The sequence below is a fragment of the Equus przewalskii genome, chromosome 20, assembly GCF_037783145.1.
Source record: "Equus przewalskii isolate Varuska chromosome 20, EquPr2, whole genome shotgun sequence".
NCBI classification, from domain to species: Eukaryota; Metazoa; Chordata; class Mammalia; order Perissodactyla; family Equidae; genus Equus; species Equus przewalskii.
This window is the reverse complement of record NC_091850.1, coordinates 28,226,014-28,252,992: the sequence shown is the minus strand read 5'-3', so window position 1 is coordinate 28,252,992 and position 26,979 is coordinate 28,226,014. Positions and strand designations below refer to the sequence as shown.

The 26,979-nt window shown below is 33.0% G+C and overlaps 1 protein-coding gene across 5 annotated transcripts in view; it reads left to right on the top strand.

Moving 5' to 3' along the window:
* Positions 1-26,979, top strand: part of NIPBL (NIPBL cohesin loading factor) — a 195,300-nt gene that overhangs the window by 102,570 nt on the left and 65,751 nt on the right. For all 5 annotated transcript variants that reach the window (XM_070586980.1, XM_070586979.1, XM_070586982.1 and 2 more), the window contains exons 9-10: positions 879-1,505; positions 7,555-9,183. In XM_070586980.1, the coding sequence (XP_070443081.1) occupies positions 879-1,505; positions 7,555-9,183 (2,256 nt within the window). The remainder of the gene's footprint in view (positions 1-878; positions 1,506-7,554; positions 9,184-26,979) is intronic.

Here is a 26,979-nt window from a genome sequence, read left to right as displayed (position 1 = left end):
TTTATAAATAGTCTAATGACAAGAAATGTATTGCATACATTATTCAGATACAATTATACTTTTATTTCTGAAGCATATTCATACTATTTTCCCTCATTTAACAGATTATTGACTAGGAGAATTTTACCATTTGTTTAGCTTATTTTAATACTTTCTAGTATCATATAGCGTTTGTTAATTGAATGGGATCTAGGCTGAAGATACTTTTTTGAGCCTTGAAATTTGCTGGACTTGTATACTTTTCTAATAAAAGGAGGATTAGCAAGCTGAAGAGAGTGTATAAATGATGTTAAGTGGAGGGAGAAAGTGAAGACCATACAAAGGTACAAATCAGTACTTTATCACGAGTTTGTGAAGTGAACACTCTAATATTTGTAGTTTTTCTCCACTTTATTTTTCTTACACCAGTAAGTATTTGTGTGACTGTGTATAGTCTCTAGGATTAATTTGTTGTTTTTTTGTAATTTGACAGACTTATTATTACTTTAGATATGTCAGTTTTCCCAGATAATCATTGAAAGCATACCTAAAATATTTGTATTGTATCATCTTTAGAAACGTTGAGTTCTTTTTTGCCATTTTCAAGCTAAATATTTATATTTTATAGGCACAAAAATAGGTATAATACTGGTTTGGAAGATGGAATACTTGTACTTCAATTCAAACTACAGTCGTCTACCAGCAAGCTAAAAGACCATGGGGGACAGGTCTTTAGGCTTTCTTTTTGTATTTTGTAAATAAGTAGCTTGGATTAGATAATTCATTATTTTCTTATTAATTTTTTTTAGCGTTACTACGTTGTCACTTAATATTTCTATCAGAGTGCAAGAAAATGTAAAACTAGCACAACTGTTCATTCTTGCTGAATTGTTTTCTAGGATCAAGACCAACTTTAATCCTACAATCTCAGCCTCTACCTTGTTCATCACCTCGAGATGTTCCACCAGACATCTTGCTAGATTCTCCAGAAAGAAAACAAAAGAAGCAAAAGAAAATGAAATTAGGCAAGGATGAAAAAGACCAGAGTGAGAAAGCTGCAATGTATGATATCATTAGTTCTCCATCCAAGGACTCTACTAAACTTACATTAAGACTTTCTCGTGTAAGGTCTTCAGACATGGACCAGCAAGAGGATATACTTTCTGGTATGGAAAATAGCAATGTTTCAGAAAATGATATTCCTTTTAATGTGCAGTACCCGGGACAGACTTCAAAAACACCCATTACTCCACAGGATGTAAACCGCCCACTAAATGCTGCTCAGTGTTTGTCGCAGCAAGAACAAACAGCATTCCTTCCAGCAAATCAAGTGCCTGTTTTACAACAGAACACTTCACTTGCTGCAAAACAGCCCCAGACTTCTGTGGTACAGAATCAGCAACAGGTATCACAACAGGGACCTATATATGATGAAGTGGAATTGGATGCTTTGGCTGAAATTGAGCGAATAGAGAGAGAATCAGCTATTGAAAGGGAGCGCTTTTCAAAAGAAGTTCAAGATAAAGGTAAAATAATCTCTTTACTACCACTTCATACTCTGGAAAAATATGTAATTATAATGTCAAAAAGTTTTTTTAAGTTACTTCTCTTTTTTCTCATATTTTATAATTCTTTGTCTGTCCTAAGTTATATTTTTATTACTAATGCTCATACTTCAGAAGTTAAATTCCTGATTTCATTTTTTTATCTGAAACAACTATCTGGGATTTGATAATTCTGTATCACAAGTCTGTTACCTATTATGTACCTAGCAATTTATCTGTGCTGTCTATTAAAGTGAACATTAGCATTTCTACATCACTTCCATTTACCACAAGTTATGTTAAGATAGTTTTGCATCTTCACCGTTTTTCTGCCAAAACAAGGTTAACTGCTATAGAATTATTTTGAATCAGTACATTTAAGAAAAGTTTTTGTGTATGCTTATTATGCAATTAGATTTTTTACTTGGTTTCCAATCCTGCTGCCTCTTAATAATATGATTTTTTTCTAGTAAAACAAATTACGGAAAGAATTTTAAGTTAATATTAAATAGCAAACCTTAAGGATCAAGGATCTTTTGTGCATGGATACAGTTGTGTTCCCTTTTGTCCGACTAGTGTATTAGGATGGAGATTCAAGACACTTGTTCTATGAGTTTATGGGCTTTTTTTGTGCTTTATATAATACTATAATCAAATAAAAGTAAGTCCCTATTAAGTTCTTGATTATTTGGTGAAAACTGTGTACAAAATCTCTTGAAAATTTTAAGTGAGACTGATGAATCAGTGATTGAAATTAGTAATATAATTTATGAATTTTCGTGTCTTTACAGATGCACATACACATTTGACTATGCAAACCAAATCATGCCTTATGATTTAATTTTATAGTTAAATTTTCTCGATTGATTTACAGTTCTTATATTTCCTTTTTGGATAATATATAAGACAGAACGTCTTGATGTTGGGTAGATCTCATTTTTATATATGATCTTGTTCGTTATATGACAGGATCATTTCTGGATAATTGTCTTCCTATGCTAAGAAACATGCTGAAGATTCGTATTATATTTCCTGTCTATCGTGATGGCTCTTTTTAACATTACTGAAAAAACAGACTGTATTTAGTCATCGTTGTACTGCGGTGTTTGCTAAGTGCACAAATCACAGATAAATGCAAATAAAGAGATTACTAGTTATCTTCGTTTTATTAGCCAGGGAATTGGGTTTTGTTTTGTTTTGTTTTTTAACTAGTAAATCAATGTTAAGGATGAAATAAAGTGTTGTTTGGTTTTTTCCTCTTTGTTTAGTAGTGTAGCGTTCAGGAAATAAGTAACTATAGGGGTTCCAAAATATATCTTCTCCTCTAACCTCTTATAAAAACCAAATGAAGAGAGCACTGTTATTCAAATTCTCTTGATAATATTAACCAGCCCCAGATTCCTGAATTCTATGACAGTTTTGCAAGAAACATAAAATTGTAATTTCTTGGGCAAGAAATATTAATTGCCTTGAGAACTGAATTTTTACATGACATTTTAATCTGTGCTTTGGAAAACTGTCTTCTTAGAAAGGAGTGTAATTTTTTAAATTGTTAGTAGGAATGAAAACAGAGGAAATGGTGAACTTTTTTTTTTACTTTCCTGAAATTTTGTTGTATCATATTTGTTGAAACCAAAGTTTTTACTTTTAAAAACTGAATGAAAATAAAGATAGTAAATAGGACTAATTGCGTATTAGCAAATTTATTTTAGACTACTAACTTTTCTATGAGAGATTAAAACAAAATCAATGAACAAGATACTGTTATTTCAGAAACTTGTAATATATCTTTTACTTTTAATTATCCAATTTTCTCTCTAATCTGTGATAGTGTGTCTGTAAAAAAAATAATTGAAAAGTTGAATGAGCAGAGTTAGAATTTTCAACTCTGTAAGTTGACTTACAGAGGTATCTGGTGCTATAAGGATTAAAGGAAAAAGATGTTCATTTGAGCTATCTCATTTTTAGTTTGATTTAGATGATTTAATATGTGTATTTTCCCAAATTTATTACATTGATTTTGCTGACCTCATTAGTGCTATCATTTCTAACTTGTTTCCTGAAAGCCATGTTCCCATTATTTCATGGTTTTATTTGAAAACCTTTGGAATCTAGGTGCCACCGAACATCTTTGTTTTGAACCTTGTCATTTTGTATTCAATTTCTGCATTGGGTGATGGGATAGTGTTTTATATATAAGCAGTTATCTTGAGATTTTAGAAAGATTAAAGGTTTGGTATGTTGCTCCAAGATTGTAGGTGAGGTCATAAATAAAAGCAAAATTTTCTGAAGTGGTAGTTTTATAGTCAGCCCTTGAGAGATGAAAAAGTCTTTGAAATGAATTTATTACTAGTTACCCCTACATTTTTAGGACTAAACTGTAAAATTGATATTTACCTGTTCTAAGGTTTGGCACTGAGAACTGTTTTATAACTATTGTATTGGTTGGTTGTGGTAAGGAGCAAACAAGACTACTTGTCTGGTCTCTGTGGTTTTACTGAAAGCTCTACTCTAGGGTCTGAGCTTGTTTCCCATTATATTCATTTGTTTTGAGAGAAGCATTCCCTTGCATAGACCAGAAATCAAAAAACTATACCTTGTAAATAGGATTGACAAAGTTCAACAAACAATGTTGTTTGATAATTATGAAATTCAAGAAAAGGAATAGAGTACTTTAAGGAAATATTTTACCTAGGCTGTAGTAGAACCTAATGTACCTCTGTTCCACACATAGAAGACACTTTTCTGGCTGCTAGATATTTATGTCCCTTTGGCCTGTTCTCCTTTCTTTGGATGGTTTGATTTACACTGATAGGTTAACTCTCTGTGACCTAATATTTTATAATATTCCTAAAGGACCTCTTTCTCAATCTTTTGCTCATACTTTTAACATATATAATTACAGAAATTAATTTTAAAAGGCTCTTTATCTTTGCTTCTGGGATGACCTATTATAGACATTAATATCTCGTTCATGTGCTGAAAATTCCTGCTTTCTTTTGACAAAGAGGGGCTTTCTTTGTTCATCTTTGCCCATTTCATCTTTTCCCAAGGTCCACTTTCCATGTTAGCAAGTATAAGGAATGGCCTAGCTTCACTAATGTTTTTTATAATGTTACAATATTCTTACACTGTAACCCTTTTAAGAAGTAAATTATTACCTACTGTCATTTGGAATAAGAGACTAGAAGTTTGGACAGGAATAGGACAATTAGCCACTTAGCCTGTGTCCTGTGGTTTAGGGGTGGGATGTTTTCATTTTTCATAATTGGTTACTATATGTACAGTTGTTGTGCTTTCTTCTCTGTTTTCAGTTATCACTTATAGTAGATTTAAGCAGGTGATATAATTTGTTTCTTATAAGCATAATCAAATTCAGAATTTCTCTCAGGGCTGGATTTTGTTTTCAAAATATCAGCATCTGGATTACAAGTGGTGTTGGTTTTGAAATTATATCTTTTTGGATGCATTTTCTTCAGGACTATGTGCATTCTGATAGCTAATCTTATGGTTCCCACAGCTGAAGAGGGCTTAAAGGTAGTCAGTGTCCCAAATTTTAAAATTATTCTTCATAGAGATGGCTTTCCATCATTAGGTGAAGGTTCTGATGTAATGGAGACGGATAACAAAAGTCACTAGACAAAAGTGACCTGTTCAGATTCAGAGCCATTTTACAGGAATAAGTTCATGGTGGAACTGAATCAGATCAAATGAATCAGAACCTGCATGCTCTTAACATATTCAAGAACCCTTGCTGCAGTAATGGAATCTTCTGGGTTTCGCAGAAGATGTGAAGTACTTTTCAATAGTTGAAAAATTAAAACTTCGTATTTAGCAATATTTTATGCATAGTGGAAAAAAATAGTAAGATCTTTCCTAATCTTAATATATCAGTCATGTGCAGATGCTTTCATACATTTTTATTATAAATAATCGTAGCATCTATAGTTTGAGATAACTAAGTCGAACATGATAATTTCTTTGAAATTAAACTGTTTGCTAAATTTCCATTTTAATAATGAAAGATAAATTGAAATGAAGTTTTAATGATCTGTAAACTCTTAAGTACTTCGTAATCCTTTAAAATTTGCCCTTCAAGATACTTTAATGTTTTTCTGAAAGACAGATTGCTCATATTGGTAAAACTGAGCCACAGATTTCTTAAGAGAAATCTTCAGGTTTCTGAGATCTATGTCATTATAGTTCTTAAGTATGCTTAGGTTACCCTTTTAATGACTTTCACAAAGCATAATTTCATTGAAAAATATGAAAATCTTAGATCATACTATTTAAATCTCTAGATTCTTATCATAAAGGTTTAAAGGATAAGCATAAGGTGATAAAGCATCCTATTTATGAGGTAGTAATTATTTGGTGTGCCTTATGGCAAGATATAAAGATTATTTTGTGTGGCAGAACATTTAAAACTAAAATTCTTTAAACATAAATTTAACATTTTGAGTGCTTTTTTCCCTTAGATATTGAGGCAGAAAGCTTCGTGTAAGTTCTTACCAGGTTAGTTTTAACTAGCGAGAACAGTCTAATGATAATATACTCTATTATTATTATCATGTAGTTGTTTTGTAAATGGAGCATATGGGATGATAGATTTGACTTCTGAATAACTGAAGATACAGAGTGATTTAGTTCTATAAAAATTACTAGCAAATACCTGAAGTAAATTTTAGTAATTGATTAGATTTTTAAGCTGGAAAGAACTGCTACTTCTCTCACTTTGAAAACTAAATGGTGTAACTTTGGTGTATAAAAGCAGCATTACCATTAAAACATTTTTTTCAGAACTTGGTTTCCTATCTAAGAGGCTGGTTTTTAGTGGTCAGTATGACTTTTAACTTTGTGATATTGTTTTCCTTAAAAGCTATTGTATCATATTAAGGAATATTATGAGAGAATCTTGAAGTTCTCCTGTAAAAAGGATTCAAAATGACTTTGAAATCATAGCCAGGCAATTCAGCAAGTAAATGCTAAAGCAGTCAAAACCTCAAGGTGCTATAATGTAATTATTCCTAAGAACTAACTGGAAGTTCAGTTTATAGAAAATGACCTAGCGCCTCTTGAGTCAAGTGGAATCATGCATAGAAATACATGGCTGTTAAAAATACCTTGACATTTTATTGTGGTGGTAGATTTGTGTTTGTGTATATTTTTGTCTTTATATTTCAGAATACTGTTAATTATTTCTTACTGAGACCAGTATATAGACTCCTAGAACTTTATGTTGAAGAGCTGAAGCATTTTTCTTCAGTGGAAGTTGTTAAGAAAGGACTTATCTAAAAGATCCTTATATGCTTTTCATTTTTATATTTATAATATATGTGTTTTCTTATTTTAAATATACTTCTAGTTGTGTGTTAGCTTTTAAATTCCATTTGTGCTGTTGACACCTTGAAGAATTTGAATCCTGGATCAGAGGTTAATGACAAACTATTTTAAATTCATTTCTTTTTTCTTACTCTCCTCATTTACCTGTTTTTCAGTGGCATGATTTCTATTTTCTTTCGGGTTTTATTCTTTTCCATACTTTTCTTATGTGTAAAAGCTTGTATTTCACATTTAGTATGTTGGCAGATTTGGGGTTCTGTGTAGTTTTTGGTTAATGGTTAAAATAATCTTAAATGAGACTATATAACTGGTTGCCTTATTCCTATATAAAGAATCTGGTTTATCTGTAACATATACAAACATAAATATATGTTTGTATTAAATATATTGTAAGTTCTGTTTATTTTATATTCTTGGGCATATTTGTATACTCAAAGCGTATGCTGTTAAATTCTTTTTACTGTAGTCACTAATATTTATTGAGGTGCAGCAAGCCTGAATATTTACTTAAACCTTGGTTTAGAAGTATTATGTCATTCATGCCTACTATTTTATATATGCATGTTGACATTTGCGTTCACCACATTAAAAAAAATTGACTTTAAAAATAGTCAAAATCCATATGATTTTTAATAAGTTAAGAATATATGTCTATTACTGATACTGAATATTTATCTTTAAATTTCAGATAAGCCTTTGAAAAAAAGAAAACAAGATTCTTACCCACAGGAGGCTGGGGGTGCTACAGGAGGTAATAGACCAGCTTCTCAGGAGACGGGTTCTACGGGAAATGGGTCAAGGCCAGCATTAATGGTTAGCATTGATCTTCATCAGGCAGGAAGAGTGGACTCTCAGGCTTCTATAACTCAGGATTCAGACTCCATAAAAAAGCCTGAAGAAATCAAACAATGTAATGATGCACCTATTTCTGTTCTTCAGGAAGATATTATTGGAAATCTTAAATCTACACCAGAAAACCATCCTGAGAATCCTAAAAAAAAGTCTGATCCTGAGCTTTCAAAGAGTGAAATGAAACAAAATGAAAGTAGATTGGCAGAATCTAAACCAAATGAAAACAGATTGGTGGAGACAAAATCAAGTGAAAGTAAGTTAGAAACTAAAATTGAGACACAAACAGAAGAACCTAAACAGAATGAGAGTAGAACGACCGAATCCAAACAAAATGAGAGCACCACAGCTGAGCCTAAACAGAATGAAAATAGACTGTCTGACATAAAACCAAATGACAACAAACAAAATAACGGCAGATCAGAAACAACAAAGTCAAGACCTGAAACCCCAAAGCAGCAAAAGGGTGAAAGCCGGCCTGAAACTCCAAAACAAAAGAGTGATGGGCGTCCTGAAACTCCAAAGCAAAAAGGTGATGGACGGCCTGAAACTCCAAAGCAGAAAGGTGAGAACCGACCTGAGACTCCAAAGCAAAAAAATGAAGGTCGGCCTGAAACACCAAAACATAGGCATGAAAATAGGAGAGATTCTGGAAAGCCATCAGCAGAGAAAAAACCTGACGTGTCTAAACATAAGCAGGATATTAAATCTGATTCACCTCGGTTAAAATCAGAACGAGCTGAAGCCTTAAAGCAGAGACCTGACGGGCGATCTATTTCTGAGTCACTAAGACGTGACCATGATAGTAAACAAAAATCAGATGACAGGAATGAATCAGAAAGACATCGGGGGGATCAGTCTAGGGTTCGAAGACCAGAAACATTGAGATCCTCTAGTAGAAACGAACATGGCATTAAATCTGATGGTTCAAAACCTGATAAACTAGAACGAAAACACAGACATGAATCAGGGGACTCAAGAGAAAGACCATCTTCTGGGGAGCAAAAATCAAGGCCTGACAGTCCTCGTGTTAAACAAGGTGATCCTAATAAATCAAGACCTGATAAGCCTGGTTTTAAATCACCAAATAGTAAAGATGACAAAAGGACAGAGGGTAATAAGAGTAAAGTAGACAGTAATAAAGCACACCTTGACAATAAGGCAGAATTTCCAAGTTATTTGTTGGGGGGCAGGTCTGGTGCATTGAAAAATTTTGTCATTCCAAAAATCAAGAGGGATAAAGATGGCAATATTACTCAGGAGACAAAGAAAATGGAAATGAAAGGAGAGCAGAAAGACAAAGTAGAAAAAATGGGATTAGTTGAAGACCTAAATAAAGGAGCTAAGCCTGTAGTTGTCCTGCAAAAACTGTCTTTGGATGATGTTCAGAAACTTATTAAGGATAGAGAGGATAAATCAAGAAGTTCCCTTAAACCTATCAAGAATAAACCATCAAAGTCAAATAAAGGTAAGAATACTTATACTGATGTCATTTGTATTCTAATCAATTTTCTTTTAAATTTTAGGGTTACTAAGGATAAGTGGAAATTTACAAAATTGAAATACTACTACATGAAAATATAACATTCATATAAAACAGCAGTGAATTGTTTTCAGTAATATAAAAAGTTCTCAATGAAAATTCTTTTTCTCTCACCCCTACTTGACCTACTCACAGTAGTCATGATTTTTACTATTCAATACACAGATAAGTTCTTTTGCTATTTCATTATTTCAGGTATTTTTGAAAGTTGCTTGTTAATTAAGTGAATGATTAGAATGGATGTATTTAACAACTTTCTAAAAAGTTATTTTGAGTGTGTTCCATTCTACAATGAGGAATTGACTAAATTTCAATTGCTCACATCTCAGTAAAACTATATGGTATATGAAAATCAATATTATAAACTCTAAGTGTCTCATAATACTGTTTTCTTATGGACCTACCTCTAAGTTAATTATTGATGAATAGTTTGAATTTATATAGTTTAGAAAGTTGCATAAAAGATTATTTCCCCTTTTTGTGGGGGAGGTGGTTAGTTACAAATGTTTTATTTTAAAAAATATTTGGTTTTGCCCTTTGCTATGGAAAAGTAATAAGGACTAATATTTACCCCTAACTTAGGTTAAATCATTGGTTTGTGAGTTTTTTCAGTGTTTTGGTTTTTTTTTTTTTTTTGCATGATTGCTGAGTTTAATTCTTTTGTTACTTGAGGAGTAGTATTTCCAGGGGAAAAAAGTCTTAAGTGCTGAAAATACAATGGCAGTTTGTGCAGAAAATATAATTTTGTGTTCCTTTGTATACTGCTTCATATATATATGTATATATATATACAGTTTGATGATCTTGTAGCAAGACCTATTTAGCCCATAAAATACAGATTGAGATATAGTTTTTAAGGCAGTAGAGGTGAAATTTTGATTTTTAAGTTCTCTGTGAATGACGTTCATGAATAACTTAGATTTATATTTACTTAGAAACAAATATATGAAACTCTAGAATTGTCCTGTCCAATGTGATAGTCACTAGCCTCTTGAGGCTATTTAAATTGAAATTAGTTTAAACTAAATAATATTGAAAAATGCATATCCTCAATAGCCATGTGTAGCAAGTGGCTACTGTATTAAAACAGAACATTTGCATCATCACAGCAAGTTATATTGTATAGCACAGCATTGTATTAGGAGATATGGAAGGTATGATGCTTACTGTTTTCGTAAAATGCTGTGGTACCTTGTCTATCGAAAAAAGCTCACTGAAAACATAGTACACTACTAAGAATTCTTTATTCAAAGAAATGTCTTTCAGCTCACTGAAAACATAGTACACTACTAGGAACTCTTTATTCAAAGAAATGACTAATTTTTTTATTCCTACTTCATCAAAATTTTACTTTTTCACTGTTATTTGGTTTTTGTCTTTCAAAAATGAAAAAAGATTGCCTCTGAATCACTAATATTTGTATTCTTTTAATGAAGCTTTCAGATTTTAAATTATGGTAATCAGACCTACAAAAAATTAAGACTTCAGCTTTAATTAATAGTCTTTATTTAAGTAATGCGTCTTTTCAAAATTACTTGTTATGTAAAAGAGATTGTTAGAACCTAGTATCAAGCACTAGAATTGTTTTCTTTTAGATAAAGATTGTCTTTAAAAGTTTTCACTGACACTTTGGGAGTGGCTTATTTATATAAACTGAAGAGTATAGTTACGCAATTTTAGAAGAGTCAGATGGAAAGATGGAAAGTGGTACCCTCTTGTCCCCTTGATCTGGACCATCTTTTTCTCCCCTGCCCTCTGTCAGCTTATGCTAGCCTTGCTTTCTAAGCTCTGTTCTAACAAAGAATCTCTACAACTGAATGTCAAGAAATGAATATAGCACCTAATTATTAACTGCTGTATTATTTCCCATGGTTTTTTCACATGTACTTTTATTGCCTGTGAATGTAAACTTTTAGTACTAATGCATATTTCTCCTAAGTATACTTTTAACACGAATGTATATACTTGATACGTTTATGTTAGTGATTAAGTAGGCCGTCTGGGTGTGTCTGCCTGTTAGAGTAGGGTGTTTGTGTGTGCATGTGCATGTATGTAGTATATACATACATATTAATATATCTGGAGTTAAAGTAAGTGGACCTTTTCATCAAAAAATATTATTTCACTTCTTAGATTTATTTCAGGATCCCGAGTAGATATGTTTCGGCTTTATTTATACCTAAGAATTAATATTTATTACTTTTTAGTAATGTACTAATTTTGGTTTTATTTTATCTCTGCTGCTAAGTTAGCAATAGCAGAATTACACAATTGTGGATATTTTTAATTACATGCATAGGAAGCACAGTTGTGGATTACTGACCTTCTGTAGTACACATTACTTGGAAGTTTCTTTGGAGAGTCACAGAAAATCACATATTCTGACATATTGGTGTTTCTCAGAATAAAGAAATTAGACCTAATATTGCTGGTTGATTTCTAGACCCAAAATTCTTAGTAAGTTTTCCTTTCTTGGGAGAGCCATAAAATTCCATCTTTTAAATATTTTTTACCTGATGTCCATATTTAAAATATTCATTCTTTAGGGTCATTTGAAATTCCTTGAATAAGCATTAAGCTGATAAATTCTGAATAGTAGGAGTGTAGATTTAGGATTCTTAGTATAGATTACTTACTTTTGTCTTTTGTGTAAACATATTAGATATAAAGTGACATGGTTCTGTTTGATTTGATCTCTGTGGGGATATATGTGTATCCCTAGTACCAAGCATAATACCTAGTATATGATAAGAGCATGTTAAATGCCTGTTGAATGAATAGAGACTGTATTGCCACCATGTTCAGGAAAGCCTTTTGTGTGCAAATAAAAATTGTGTATTCATCTTTTATTGTTCCCTCCAGTAGACCCTAACTCAAGAGCTACATAATTTTCAACTTCCTGTTCCCTAAGCTTTGTAATAACTCTTTTTGCCCTGTCAACTACCTAGTTTTTGTTAAGATCCAAAGAAGACCTCCTCATATTCATGTCTGTTTAATTTACCATTTACCTTTATTTTGCTCTGTAGCTGTTATGAGATTGGCTCAATGTAGTTCTGTTCTCAGCCAGCTTCTGTCATCTTCCCAGTCTTTTTACCATCACCTTGTTTCTTCCTTGCCAAGTGGTGGGGTGGGGGTGGGGAACCAACATAACCTTTGTGAAACCTTTTAAATTTTTAAAATATTTTCTGTTAAAACATACTTCAGTCAGTATATTAAATGCCAAAAGTAATATCTTTATTGTTAAAATATTTTTACTCAGAATATTATCCTAATATATGCTAACATATAATATGTCTTCAAATTAAAATAAAGTTATGAGATCTCTAAGACTGGTATGATCATCAACAAACATGCCTTAATGTGTTATTAACAGCTTAGTATCAATAGTTATACATGTTAACAATTTGATTTTGGTTTTTTATGATACCAGAGTGTCTCAAAATATCTTAACTTTATATCCAAGGAAACCAGTTTTCTTCTTCGTCCCCCTACTTCCTTCCAACTAGTGTATCCTTTTCCATCACTTGCCATCACTGCTTTCAAGAAACATCCCATACCATCTGTTATTTGAGATCATGGCCTTTAAACTAAAGAGTAAAACAGTTACTGAAAATGGTCTACACTGGGTATGTGTACTTATCTAGCAGCTCTGATAGTCTACAGTGTTTAAACTCTAGTGCTCATTTGATTAGCTAATGATTGCAGTCATTGTTGGGGGCAGTTATTTCACCTCAGTTATTACAGTAGTAGTTACACTACTGAATGTTGATCACTAAAATACATTGGCTGTTTGCCTTTTTACATAGCATTGAACAATCTAGTTGGATTGTATTTAGGACTCTAGGCTTCTGTAAGTTTGAGAGAAAGCACTGTTTCTGAGAGTGAATTTTTGCATGGTTTATGAATTCCTAAGTTGAGAAATTCTTGGTGTAGTAGCTATGATTGTAATATTCAGAATCCTTAATAATGCTGCAGTGGAAATTTATTTTGGTTCATTTGAACAGTTTTATAAAATACTTTTCTGAGAAAAACTCAAATTTTCAGTTTATGTAAAGACTTTACTAACAGTGATATCTTTAGGAAGTGTTTGGAGAATATTTATTACAGAAGTTGGCATAATATATACCTGGAGTTTATTGAGTGTGATTTTAGTGCAATATTTTGAAAACTTTTATCCATGATTTCTGCTCACAGAATTTTTTTGGTCCAAATTTTGCTTAGTAGATAATTGATATTAATATTGATTTAAAGAGCTTCATTAAATAGAAATTTTTTCATAAAAATTAAATGTATTAAAGTTTGCTGGTGGTGTTCTCTCTCCTTCGCATTCTGTATCTCAAGCCAGCCTAAGGACATAGCTTCTAGAAGGTTTTCCTACCAGTGGAAATGAGTGTGTGATTAAGGGATGAGAAGATAGCAGATAATTAGTTCTGAAAGAACCTGCTCCTTCTGATGAAGAAATAGTCATTACTCTAACATTCCCTCTTACTCTAATAAAAAGTTATTGAAACCCTCCCTTACAAGAACGTGATATAGATCTTAAGATAGTGAATACCTATTTGATATTATATAATAATATATAGTATTATACATCATAATATAATATTAAATAGTTAATATAGTAATAAATATAATTTTATAATATAATAATTATAGTTATATAGTATAATGTCTCATATATAATACATAGTATAATATATCATAGTATAGTATAATATTTATATATATATACACCACATTTTCTTTATCCATTTATCTGTCAATGGACTAAACCACTTAGGTTGTTTCCGTGTTTTGGCTATTGTAAATAATGCTGCAGTGGACATGGGGTTGCAGATATCTCTTCAAGAGAGTGATTTCGTTTCCTTCAAATATATACTCAGAAGTGGAATTGCTCAATCATGTGGTAGTTTTATCTTTAACTTTTTGAGGAACCTCCATTCTGTTTTTTCATAGTGGCTGCACCAGTTTACATTCCCACCAACAGTGTACAAGGGTTCCCTTTTCTCCACATCCTCACCAACACTTGTTATTTATTTTCTTTTTGATAATAGCCATTCTAACAGATGTGAGGTGATATCTTGTTATGGTTTTGATTTGTATTTCCCTGATGATTAGTGATGTTGAGCATCTTGTCTACTTGTTTGCCGTCTGTATGTCTTCTTTGGAAAGATATCTATTCATATCCTCTGCCCATTTGTTAATTGGATTGTTTGGTTTTTTGCTATTGAGTTGTATGAGTTCTTTTTGTTTTGAGTGTTAACCTGTTATGAGATAAAGTATTTGCAAATACTTTCTCCCATTCTGTAGGTTGCCTTTTCATTTTGTTGATGGTTTCCATTCCTTTGCAGAAGCTTTTTAGTTTGATGTAGTTCTACGTGTTTATTTTTGCTTTTGTTGCCTTTGCTTTTGGTGTCAAATTAAAAAATTCATTGCCAAGACCAATGTCAAGGAGCTTACCACCTATGATTTTTGTCTAGGAGTTTTATGGTTTCAAGTCTTACACTCAAGTCTTTAATCCATTTTATGTTGATTTTTGTCTGTGGTGTAAGATAGTGTTCCAGTTTCATTCTTTTGCATGTGGCTATCCAGTTTTCCCAACACTGTTGAAATGACTATCCTTTCCCTTGGCTCCTTTTTTGTACATTAATTGACTATATATGCATGGGTTTATTTCTGGAGTCTATATTCTGTCCCATTGATTTATTTGTCTGTTTTTATGCCAATACCACACTGTTTTGACTACTATAGCTTTGTAATATAGTTTGAAATCGGGAAGTATGATACCCCCACCTTTGTTCCTCTTTCTCAGAATTGATTTGGCTATTTTGTAGTTCTATACAAATTTTAGGATTGTCTGTCCTATTTCTGTGGAAAATGCCATTGGAAGTTTGATAGGATTTCATTGAATCTGTAGATTGCTTTGGGTGGTTGGCACATTTTAACAATATTAGTTCTTCCAATCATGAGTGTGGAATATCTTTACATTTATTTGTGTCTTCATCAGTTTTTTCCATTGGTATCTTATGGTTTTCAGTGTACAGATCTTTCACCTACTTGGTTAAATTTATTCATAGATATTTTCTTCTTTTTGTTGCAATTGTAAATGGGATTGTTTTCTTAATTTCTCTTTCTGATAGTTCATTGTTAGTATGTCAAAGTACAACTGTTTTATATATTGATTTTTGTATCCTGCAACTTTACTGAATTAGTTTATTCTAACAGTTTTATGGTGGAGTCTTTAGGATTTTCTATATATTGTATCATGTCATCTGCAAATAGAGACAGTTTATTTCTTCCTTCTGATTTGGATGCCTTTTATTTCTTGCCTAATTGCTCTGGCTAGAACTTTCAGTACTATGTTGAATGAGTGTGGCGAGAGTGGGCTTCCTTATCTTGTTTCTGGTCATAGAGGAAGAAAACTTTCATCTTTTCACCATTGAGTATGACGTTAGCTGTGGCTTGTCACGTATGGCCTTTATTATGTTGAGGTACGTTCCCTCTATATCCAGTTTATTGAGAGTTTTTATCATGAATGGATGCTGAATTTTGTCAAATGCTTTTTCTATATCTACTGAAATGATCATATGATTTTTTGTTTGTTTGGTTGGTGTTTTGTGGGAGGGGAGGGGTTTGAGGAAGATTGGCCCTAAGCTAACATCTGTGCCCGCCTTCCTGTGCTTTATATGTGAGATGCTGCCACAGCATGGCCTGACAGGCAGTGCGTAGGTCTGCACCTGGGATCCAAACCGGTGAACCCCGGGCCGCTGAAGTGGAACATGCAAACTTAACCACTGCACCACCAGGCTGGCCCCGATGATCATATGATTTTTATCTCTCATTTTGTCAATGTGGTGTATCACGTTGATTTGCAGATGTTGAACCATCCTTGTATCCCTGCAATAAATTCCACTTAATCCTGGTATATGATCCTTCTAATATATTGTATTTTGGTTTTTTGTAAAGATTTTATTTTTCCTTTTTCTCCCCAAAGCCCCCTAGTACATAGTTGTGTATTTTTAGTTGTGGATCCTTCTAGTTGTGGCAAGTGGGACACCACCGAAGCAGAGCACACAAACTTAACCACTGGGCCACGGGGCCGGCCCCCTAATATATTGTTGAATTCAGTTTGCTAATATTTTATTGGGGACTTTTGGATCTGTGTTCATCAGGGGTATTGTCCTGTAGTTTTCTTTTCTTGTGGTGTCCTTGTCTGCTTTTAGTATCAGGATAATGCTAGCTTTGTAAAGTGAGTTTAGAAGTGTTCGCTTCTCTTCTATTTTTGGAAGAGTTTGGGAAGAATTGGTATTAATTCTTCTTTAAATGTTTGGTAGAATTCACCAGTGAAGCCATATGGTCCTGGGCTTTTCTTTGTTAGGAGGTTTTTGATTACTGATCTAATCTCATGGTAATTGGTCTGTTCACATTTTCCATTTCATCATGATTCAGTATTGGTAGATTGTATTTTTCTAGGAATTTATTTCTTCTAGATTGTTCAATTTTTTGGTGTATAATTGCTCATAGTAGTCTGTTATGATGCTTTGTATTTGTGTGATACCAGTTATGTCTCTTTCATTTATAATTTTCAGTCCTTTTTTTCTTGGTATATCTAGCTAAAGATTTGTCTCTTCTGTTCATCTTTTCAAAAAAACAGCCCTTAGTTTCATTGATCTTTCCTATTCTCTTTTCAGTTTCTGTTTAATTTGTTTCTACTCTAATCTTTTGTTATTTCCTTCCTTCTACTAACTTTGGGCTTATTTTGTTTTTCTTTTTCTAGTTCCTTGAGGTGTAAGGTTAGCTTGTGCATCTACCATTTATTTTTTTCACTGTGTATACATATCAAGGAAAGGATCATTTGATTCCTGCTTCCGACTTTCTATATTGAGTAGTAATAAATAACAAATGTTATGTCTTTTACATAATAAACTTCCTAGAAAGCATGTTTGTTTTTATAGTTCTTCTTCATAGTAATTTGATAGCTGCATGTCAATGAAATATTTGTAGTGCTAGTGTCAATATCAAAACTATGATGCTTAAAACCAGATATTTCTTAAAATTTTTTCTTCTGCCTGCTTAATTTGTGATAGTGTTCCTTCAGTTGCTACAAACCAACTCCTTGGTATTTTATCTTCATTAAATAAACCAATTTGCAGTGACCTAAACTTTACAGAATATAACTATATAGTGACTATACTTGCAAGGTGTGTATCACTTTGTTCTATTTTGAATAAAGTATGATGTAGATCAAGGGTCAGCAAACTTTTTCTGGAAAGGCCCAGATAGTTAATATTTTAGGCTGTCTGGGCCACTTGTCTCTAACATTGTAGTACAAAAGCAGTCATAGACAGTATGTAAATGACTGTGTGTCACTGTGTTTTAATAAAACTTTATGTACAAAAACAGGTAATGGGGCAGATTGACCCTGCAAGCTCTAGTTTGCTGAGCCTGATTTAGATATAAAATGGAAATTTTATATAGGTGATAACTAGACTGTTTATTCTGTAGCAAATGAGACCTAAAATTTGCATTTCCAACTGCTACTTGAGTATTTTTATATGTATGTAAAAAGACTGATCTAGACAGAGTTTTGCATTATTTTTCCAGTTCTTATCCAATATTTATAAATGTAGGATGAAATTAACCAAATACTTTTAGCAGGATATTTAATATTTGTGAGTACTTATTTTCATGTAATGGGGTTATAGATATTAATAATGCATTAATGTATAATGTATTAAATATAAATATGTAACAAGTATATGCAGACTTAAATTGCCTAAAAATATTTTATACTTGTTGCATGTCAATGGTGAAATCTTTACTTATCTTTTCACTTTGTGAGTAAACTTCTCTTAAATTATCAATATAAAACAACTAAGAACTGCTTTTGGGATTTAAAAAAGAATTTTCAGCTGGAAAAATTTTTTGGAGGACCACAAGTTTGTTGTAATTATTACAGTAAGCAGGCAATAAATATTTCTGGCCATCAGACAGAAGATGTTTAGCATACATTCATTGAGAGTCTACAGTGTAGAAAAAGTCCTGCTTGTAGCTCTTTAGTATCTTCATTACAACTGACTTTTAAAACCTTGCTGTTCAGTGTAGAGACGGGCTCTCACAAGGATGTGATGAAGGACTATAGATTAGCTAGATGCTGCAAACACAACAGTGTATGACTTTATCAAGCTTCTGGTCTCATATAGGACATGGACAACTAAAGATACAGTGTCAGTGTAGTATTTTTAAGGAAAAGGATGCTGTGTGAATACAAAGGAATAGTGGATCATGTGTTTTTAGCACAAGGACGGAAGGAAAAGCAGAAGTTAATTTAGAGTACAATGTGGAAGAAGTAAGGTGAGACTAGTTAAAGTTAAACATTGTTTTACAGCCATTGGTAATAAGAACATAATCAGAAAATATGTTATTCCTAGCATTGTTAGAAATGTTTTTCTAGAATATTATAAAATATTGCTAAAATTCTCTACATTCAACATAATGTAATAGTCAAATAGCTAATATAATTTAGTACTTGATCAGATTGATTAAAATACTTATATAACAAATATCAACTTGTGAATTTTGTTGTCCTTGATTCCATATTTTCTGGTTTCTATATATAATCTTAACATGTTAAATAGTTAATACTATTTTGAACTAAATATCCCTTCATAAAGTGTGATGTGCTAAGTACATAATAGTAACACAAAAATGGTTAAATTCCTGGTATCTACTTAGTATTTTCCCATACCTTTCACATAGACACATCAGATAGCTCTTAGAAGGTTTCCCTTCTAATGTTTCCCCCTTCCAATCCATCCCACAGATTACTACTAGAGTAACATTTCTGAAATACATTCCAATTCTATCACTCCTCGAAAAGACTGTAATATCTGAACCTTACCTATTTTTACAGGTTTACCTACTTTTTGTCCCTACTGAATATCTTGCTCTGTCCAGAGCAGACTGTTCAAACTTCCTCAAATTTATTCCTCCTGGAATGCTCTGAAACCACCACCAACTCCTACTTCTCTGCTCCTGTCCTCCATCCTCCACTCTTCCCATCTCACTCCGTCTCATCTCTGTTCAAAACCCACTGTGTTCATGAATTATCTTCTAATTCCTCACAAATAATCATTGACCTTTTTCTTGTTTCCTTAAAAATAACTTGTATTTCTTTAGGAAAATTCATCTCAAGTCAGTATAATATTTATATTTATTTCCTTTAACTCCTGTTACAAATACCTTTTACATAGATACAACATGGTATACCTATCATTTTGCATTCTGGTTTATTTTACATTTACCATCTACCAACATTGTTCATAATTATCCTTAATGTGATCTGTTGTTACACTGTGTTCCCCTATTGTTGGACATTTTGATGTTACAATAGATAAAACTGATCTAAATATCTTTCTTCATAGAGTTTTTTTGTTTTGTATAAATTTCCTTGGGATAAATTTCCACAAATGGTATAAATGGGTTAAAGTGTTTGAACACCATTTGCCATGTGTTATATTTTCTACACTGTTAGCAGTCTGTGTTTACGTTTTAGCAAATTACAAGCAGACCAGAAGAACTTAGAAACAAAGCCTGGATCATTTTTCTCAAACAGCCTTATGCACAGTGGTTAACTCCTAAGGGCATCGCCATGTAAAGCACAGTGGAAAACTTGATGTTTTCAATAATAATCATGAGTCAAGAAGTTGTCTTGTTAAAAAAGAGATGGATACAGTGCTTTGTAGAAAGATTTATATCAAGCATAATTAAAAGTAATTTTTGAGTAATCCAAAATTTTATTGTAACAGGGCTTCAAAAATGTAACATTGGCAACTTATAGATCAGAATTATACGTGTAGGTAATTAAGCTCTCTGATACGAGGTAGTCAGTAGTCTGTGAACTTAAAATGAGTAAAATCAATTTGATTAATTTTGAGTATCTTATTTGAATTATTTATTTTTCATTGACCCTGTAGCTTAAGAAACATTGGGCTAAACCTACACATTGGATTATATTAACCTAGAAGGACCTTTTCAATCTGAATTGACTCTCCTATCTTGAATGAGATGGCAACCATAAAGCTTAAAAAGATTTCTTCTTTTTTGATTGTGACCTAAGATAAATAAAATGCATGTTGTGACCTAATACACTCATACATATACATGTTAACAATATACCTACCCTTAATATAGGCAAAACACTGATATTTTCTCTTGCATCTTAAACACAACTGCTGGTCAAGACCCACAAAACTGATTTTACAACTTGCTTATGGGTTACAACCTGTAGCTTGAAAATTGCTGGCTAAAATTAAAAAGGAGACTTAACCAGTTCTTAGGTTATGACATTCTTTATGTAGTGATTATATAATGAATCTTTGCATTAGTTTCAGGAGTATTTCTCAAAGACCATCAGAAAGAGAATAGCTACAGATTTAACTCTGACCATCCCTCCCTAGACACAGATAAATAACCACATATGCAAACCACAGATGAGAGTCTTCCCTTTTTAAATTGTCTGTCTGTTTTTGGTTTTTGGTTTTTGGTATTTTTTTTTTATTTTTATTTTTTTCAGATGTACATCATATTTTGAATTCTGTATACATTACATCATGTTCACCACCCTAACACTAATAATAGTGCATCCCCACACATGTGACCCTAATCACCCCATTTCCCCTCCCCCTTCCCCCTTCCCCAGTGGTAACCACCAGTCCAATCTCCAATGCTATGTGTTTGTTTGTTTGTTTTTGTCATTTTTATCTTCTACTTATGAGTGAGATCATATGGTATTTGACTTTCTCCTTCTGACTTATTTCACTCAGCATAATACCCTTAAGGTCCATCCATGTTGTCACAAATGGCCGGATTTCGTCATTTCTTATGGCTGAGTAGTAGTCTATCGTGTATAAATACCACATCTTCTTTATCCATTTGTCCCTTCATGGGCACCTAGGTTGCTTCCACGTCTTGGCTATTGTGTATAATGCCGCAGTGAACATAGGGGTGCAAGTATCTTTATGCCTTTGTGTTTTCAAGTTCTTTGGATAAATACCCAGCAGTGAAATAGCTAGATCATATGGTAGATCTAGCCTTAATTTTCTGAGGATACTCCAAACTGCTTTCCATAGTGGCTGCACCAGTTTGCACTCCTACCAGCAGTGAACAAGAGTTCCCTTCTCTCCACATCCTCTCCAACATTTGTTGTTTCATGTCTTGTTAATTATAGCCATTCTGACTGGAGTAAGGTGACACCTCATTGTAGTTTTGATTTGCATTTCCCTGATAGCTAATGATGTTGAGCATCTTTTCATATGCCTGTTGGCCATCTGTATATCTTCTTTGGAGAAATCTCTGTTCAGATCTTTTGCCCATTTTCTAATTGGATTGTTGGTTTTTTTGTTGTTGAGCTGTATGAGTTCTTTGTATATTTTGGATATTAACCCCTTATCTGATATGTGGTTTGCAAATATCTTCTCCCAATTGTTAGGTTGTCTTTTCGTTTTGTTGATGGTTTCCTTTGCTATGCAGAAACTTTTTAGTTTGATGTAGTCCCATTTGTTCATTTTTTCTTTTGTTTCCCTTGTCCGGTCAGACATGGAACTTGAAAATATGCTGCTCAGACCGATGTCAAAGAGTGTACTGCCTATGTTTTCTTCCAGAAGTCTCATGGTTTTGGGTCTTACATTCAAGTTTTTAATCCATTTTGAGTTGATTTTTGTGCATGGTGTAAGGGAATGGTCTACTTTCATTCTTTTGCATGTGGCTGTCCAGTTTTCCCAACACCATTTATTGTAGAGACTCTCCTTTCTCCATTGTATGCTCTTGGCTCCCTTGTCGAATATTAGCTGTCCATAAACATGTGAGTTTACTTCTGGACTCTCAATTTTGTTCCATTGATCAGTGTGTCTGTTTTTGTGCTGGTACCATGCTGTTTTGGTTACTATGGCTTTGTAGTATAATTTGAAATCAGGGACTGTGATACCTCCAGCTTTGTTCTTTTTTCTCAGGAATCCTTTGGCTATTCGGGGTCTTTTGTTGTTCCAAATAAAGTTTAGGATTCTTTGTTCTATTTCTGTAAAAATGTTGTTGGAACTTTGATAAGGATTGCGTTGAATCTGTAGCTTGCTTTAGGAAGTATGGATGTTTTAACAATGTTAATTCTTCCAATCCAAGAGCACGGAATATCTTTCCATTTCTTTGTGTCTTTGATTTCTTTCAACAATGTTTTATAGTTTTTGGTGTACAGATCTTTCACCTCTTTGGTTAAGTTTATTCCTAGGTATTTATTCTTTTTGTTGCAATTGTAAATGGGATTGTATTCTTAATTTCTCTTTCTGCTACTTCGTTGTTAGTGTATAGAAACGCAACCGATTTTTGTACATTGATTTTGTATCCCGCAACTTGACCGTATTCCTTTATTATTTCTAAAAGATTTTTAGTGGACTCTTTAGGGTTTTCTAGATATAAAATCATGTCATCTGCAAAGACTGACAGTTTCACTTCTTCTTTTCCAGTGTGGATCCCTTTTATTTCTTTTTCTTGCCTGATTGCTCTGGCTAGGACTTCCAATACTATGTTAAATAAGAGTGGTGACAGTGGGCATCCTTGTCTGGTTCCTGTTCTTAGAGGGATAGCTTTCAGTTTTTCTCCATTGAGAATGATATTTGCTGTGGGTTTGTCATATATGGCCTTTATTATGTTGAGGTATTTTCCTTCTATACCCATTTCATTTAGAGTTTTTATCATAAATGGATGCTGTATCTTGTCAAATGCTTTCTCTGCATGTATTGAGAAGATCGTGTGATTTTTATTCTTCATTTTGTTAATGTGGTGTATCACGTTGATAGATTTGCGGATGTTGAACCATGTTTTTGTTTTTTGTGTGGGTTTTTGTTTTTGAGGAAGATTAGCCCTGAGCTAACATCTGCCCCAATCCTCCTCTTTTTGCTGAGGAAGATTGGCCCTGTGCTAACATCCATGCCCATCTTCTTCTGTTTTATATGTGGGACACCTACCACATCATGGCTGGATAAGGATTGTGTAGGTCTGCACCCAGGATTGGAACCGGCACATCCCTGGCCGCCAAAGTGGAACATGCAAACTTAACTGCTGCGCCACCAGGCTGGACCCCCCCACAAAATTTTTTTATATTTTTTGTAGTCCTGAACAAGCATTGTTAGACTTCTAGCCAGTGTCTGGGGTCTCTGCCTCTTTACAAAAATTAAGGTAACTTTATACCAGACTATCTCATTATGCATCACTTCCATTTATCCTAAACTATCACAAAAAAAGCAAACCCCTCTATTTATTTCCTGACCCTTATCTTGTAGAGGATGTAGTCTACCTGATCTTCTCTTCCCTTAAACTAAGACTTCCTCCTCAGTTATAAACAGATTCCCCATTCTTATTACCCTGATGACTGTTAACATCTACCCTAGAAGGTGTAAATTTCGCTGCCCTCATTTTCACTCAGTGAAGGAGCCTTATCACCAAAACATGCTATCTCCTCTCATAACTTGCTATTGCTCCTTGCAAATAATTGCTAAAATAAACATGTCAGAGTTCTTCCTCCGAAGTCAGTGTTTTGTTACCTCAAAACTTTTTGCCAATCTTCCATGTCCCTACTTCCGCTGCAGATTTTGGTCTCTAGTGTGCAGTCTTCCTCTTTACCTCTAGTTTTGCATCAGGTTACCTTGCATCAGGTTAACCTTGGGGTCCCTATGGAAGGGACATTTAATGTCCTGGTCTCATGGTTGAAACCTACATTTTTTCAGTTTCTCTTCAGGTTGTCTCCTTTTGTTTCTGCCTCCCAAATGTTACTGGTTTTCAGGGCTATGTCATCAGTAGTTCATACTTCTTGAATGCACTTCCTATCAGTAGCTTCAAATAAAGAAGTTGGCTTGCATTTAGAAACCATTTGCACCAAAAAATTCATATATTCAAACAATATAGACTCACTTAGGGTCACAAGAGGGGCAGATTGGCAACCTGCCCTACTGAATTTTTTTTCTTTTTGCCCCTAATTGAAGTTAAAGATTGACTTGATGCTACTCATCTGTAATATGGGTAGATAACTGGAAGAATTGTCATTGAACTACATTGTGTGTGCTTAAATATTCTTTATGAATTGTAAAATTTGTAGGTTTATGTTAGTTTCTTGGTTTGTTTCTGAACATAACTGATTTCTGTTGTCTGAAGCTTCAGTCCTAAAGATTTCATTAATTGAGGTGGTTTATTTTAATCTCAGAGTTGTTTTTCCATTTAAAAACCCAAACAAAACACATGGCTAGTTATCAAATCAGTGACTCTTTGAGACTTTTAAATCGTTTGATGGCTTCTGGTTTTAATAATCTGGTAAATGTGCTAGTATGAGTGATTTATACTAGAAATCCAAGATTGCTAAAATGTAGTATAGAAGTAGATGTATTCTTTAGCCTTATTAGAGCCAGAAAATAGAGGTGTATGATATCTGATGGAATATGTATCTACAAAAGCTGAAAGTGTGATTGATACCTCACAAAATTGTGACTAAAAGATATCATGCCTGAAGCGAATGACTTAAAATTTTATGGTAATTCCAACTCCTAATTTAAAGAATAAAGTAGTTGGCATTGGAGAAGTGAAGTGAGAAAGATAATCACAAATAGTAGCAATCTGAAGTTTTTAAAAACAAATAGTTCAGCAAACAATTTCTAAAATTGTCAATGTATTAAGAAATAGTGAGACATTATATTTGCATTTAAAGGATTATTTCATAATTCAGGGAAAAGAACATAACCAAATATGTCATAGGGATCATTTGAAGTACTTGCTGTTTATTCATTTCTATTGAAACTGAGTCAGTTATCTGATCCTTGATGATGTATTTAAAGATCCTGACTGTGAGTATAGGAAAGTCAAGCATTTTACTTCTTACCCTTTGTAATCAAGGGACCGGGCTGAGTCAGTTTATAGAGTACTTTATAAAAAGGAAGAAAGGATTTGGTTAATTAAGAAAATGCATAAACCTGTGGAATAGACATTTCTATTCAAAAGGAAACGCTTCACCTTTGGAGGACAGAATATTGAGAGACGTTAACCATTTCTGGATTTTCTTTTTAAGTTGGGTCTTCATAAATGAAACATTTGGTCTTCGAATAATGTTGCTGTAACTTTCAGAGTTATACAGAGGTTAAAATGATCTACAGGATAGTAGAACTCTTAAATCTGATAGTATTCTTTTTTTAATTTAGGGAATAAGAGACAGTAAACTACAATGAATAAACTTTGATGCCTGCTTTATCAAATATAAGACATAAGTTTTCTGTGTTTGGCTATCATGAGGATTTTTTTTTTTTAAAGAGAGAAAGAAGGGACTAGAGTCCTTGTTTTGAGGATATAATAAACCATTGTAAAGAGAGTACAAGTACCAATACATATCTTAACCCTTGATTATCTATCGTATGTTTATCTGCAGGATAATTTTAATTCTGGGATATTAGTATCAAGTCAGTATGTCTTTGTGAATGGGAATTTAAGCAGAACATAATCACTTAGGTAAATCTGCTTTTTAAAAAAATTTCATGATAGACTGAAGGCCACATACTTTGGATTATCCATATTTATAAACCCAAAAAGATTATAATGTTTCAGGTAGTACAGTAAAGAATTTCCACTTAAAAATATTTTGGAAATGTCTTAATTTGTCAATAAAGTATAGCAATTCAGAAACTATACAGGAAGTACTCTATAAGTGAACATAAGAAATTGTGAAGCACAGAGTGCGGCAGTCAGAACCACATTTATATACATGACCACCTATATATACATACTTAATATTGTAGGTTATGTGAAAAGGGGAAGATACATACTAGAAGACATGATCCTTCCATCAAAAAGCCACATATTTAATTAGAGGTGTTTAAAGCATTAAAGACTTTTAAATGAGATGCAGTGTGTGTTTGCCTTGGGGCCCGAGATACTGACAATCCAAAGCTAAAGTTGATTTCTTTTACCTCTACCAGTATTCTAAAAACCAGACCTCACTGAGAAAATACAGTTAAATTAAGAAAGCCAGTACAAGGGAAATGTTACATGATTTGAAAATGACACTAAGTTAAACTCAACATTAGTATGTCAGGAGTCTCAGCAATGAAGTCCTTGAAATATTACTAACCATGTGTATTACATCTTTGTTGGGTAAAAGTGTTGCTATCCATGTCCTTAGCAAAATGGAAGGCTAAAAGTTAATGAAGTAACTCCTTCATGATGTTGAATAAAAGTTTCATGAAGAATAAAAAAGATTATTCTTCCATTGAGATAATAATTTACTTTTATATTCTTAAATTATTTGTATTGTATATTCTTGAGGCTTTGAAATTGTCTTAATCGATACCTGTTTATTTTTGTCATGGTTTATTTTTACTTTTTATATAAGCACTATTATCAGTTAAATGTTATGGTGTTAATGTTGATTGTAGTTATGAGTATTCCCTGGTATAAACCACTAAGGTACTCTTTGCTCCCAATTCCTAAAATGTAGCAGGTAAGACATCATTTTTATACTTTCACTCAAAGATTTACATGGGTAAGTAAAGTAAGTTAAAATTGTCATCTTTAGTAGTCATCCAGGACAAATTAACCTGAATAAACAGCTTTTGCTACTTCTACTTTAAGCTCTCAACAGGATGTTTGAAATTTATTTCTTCATAGCTACTGTTGGTGTGTTTGTGTATATAC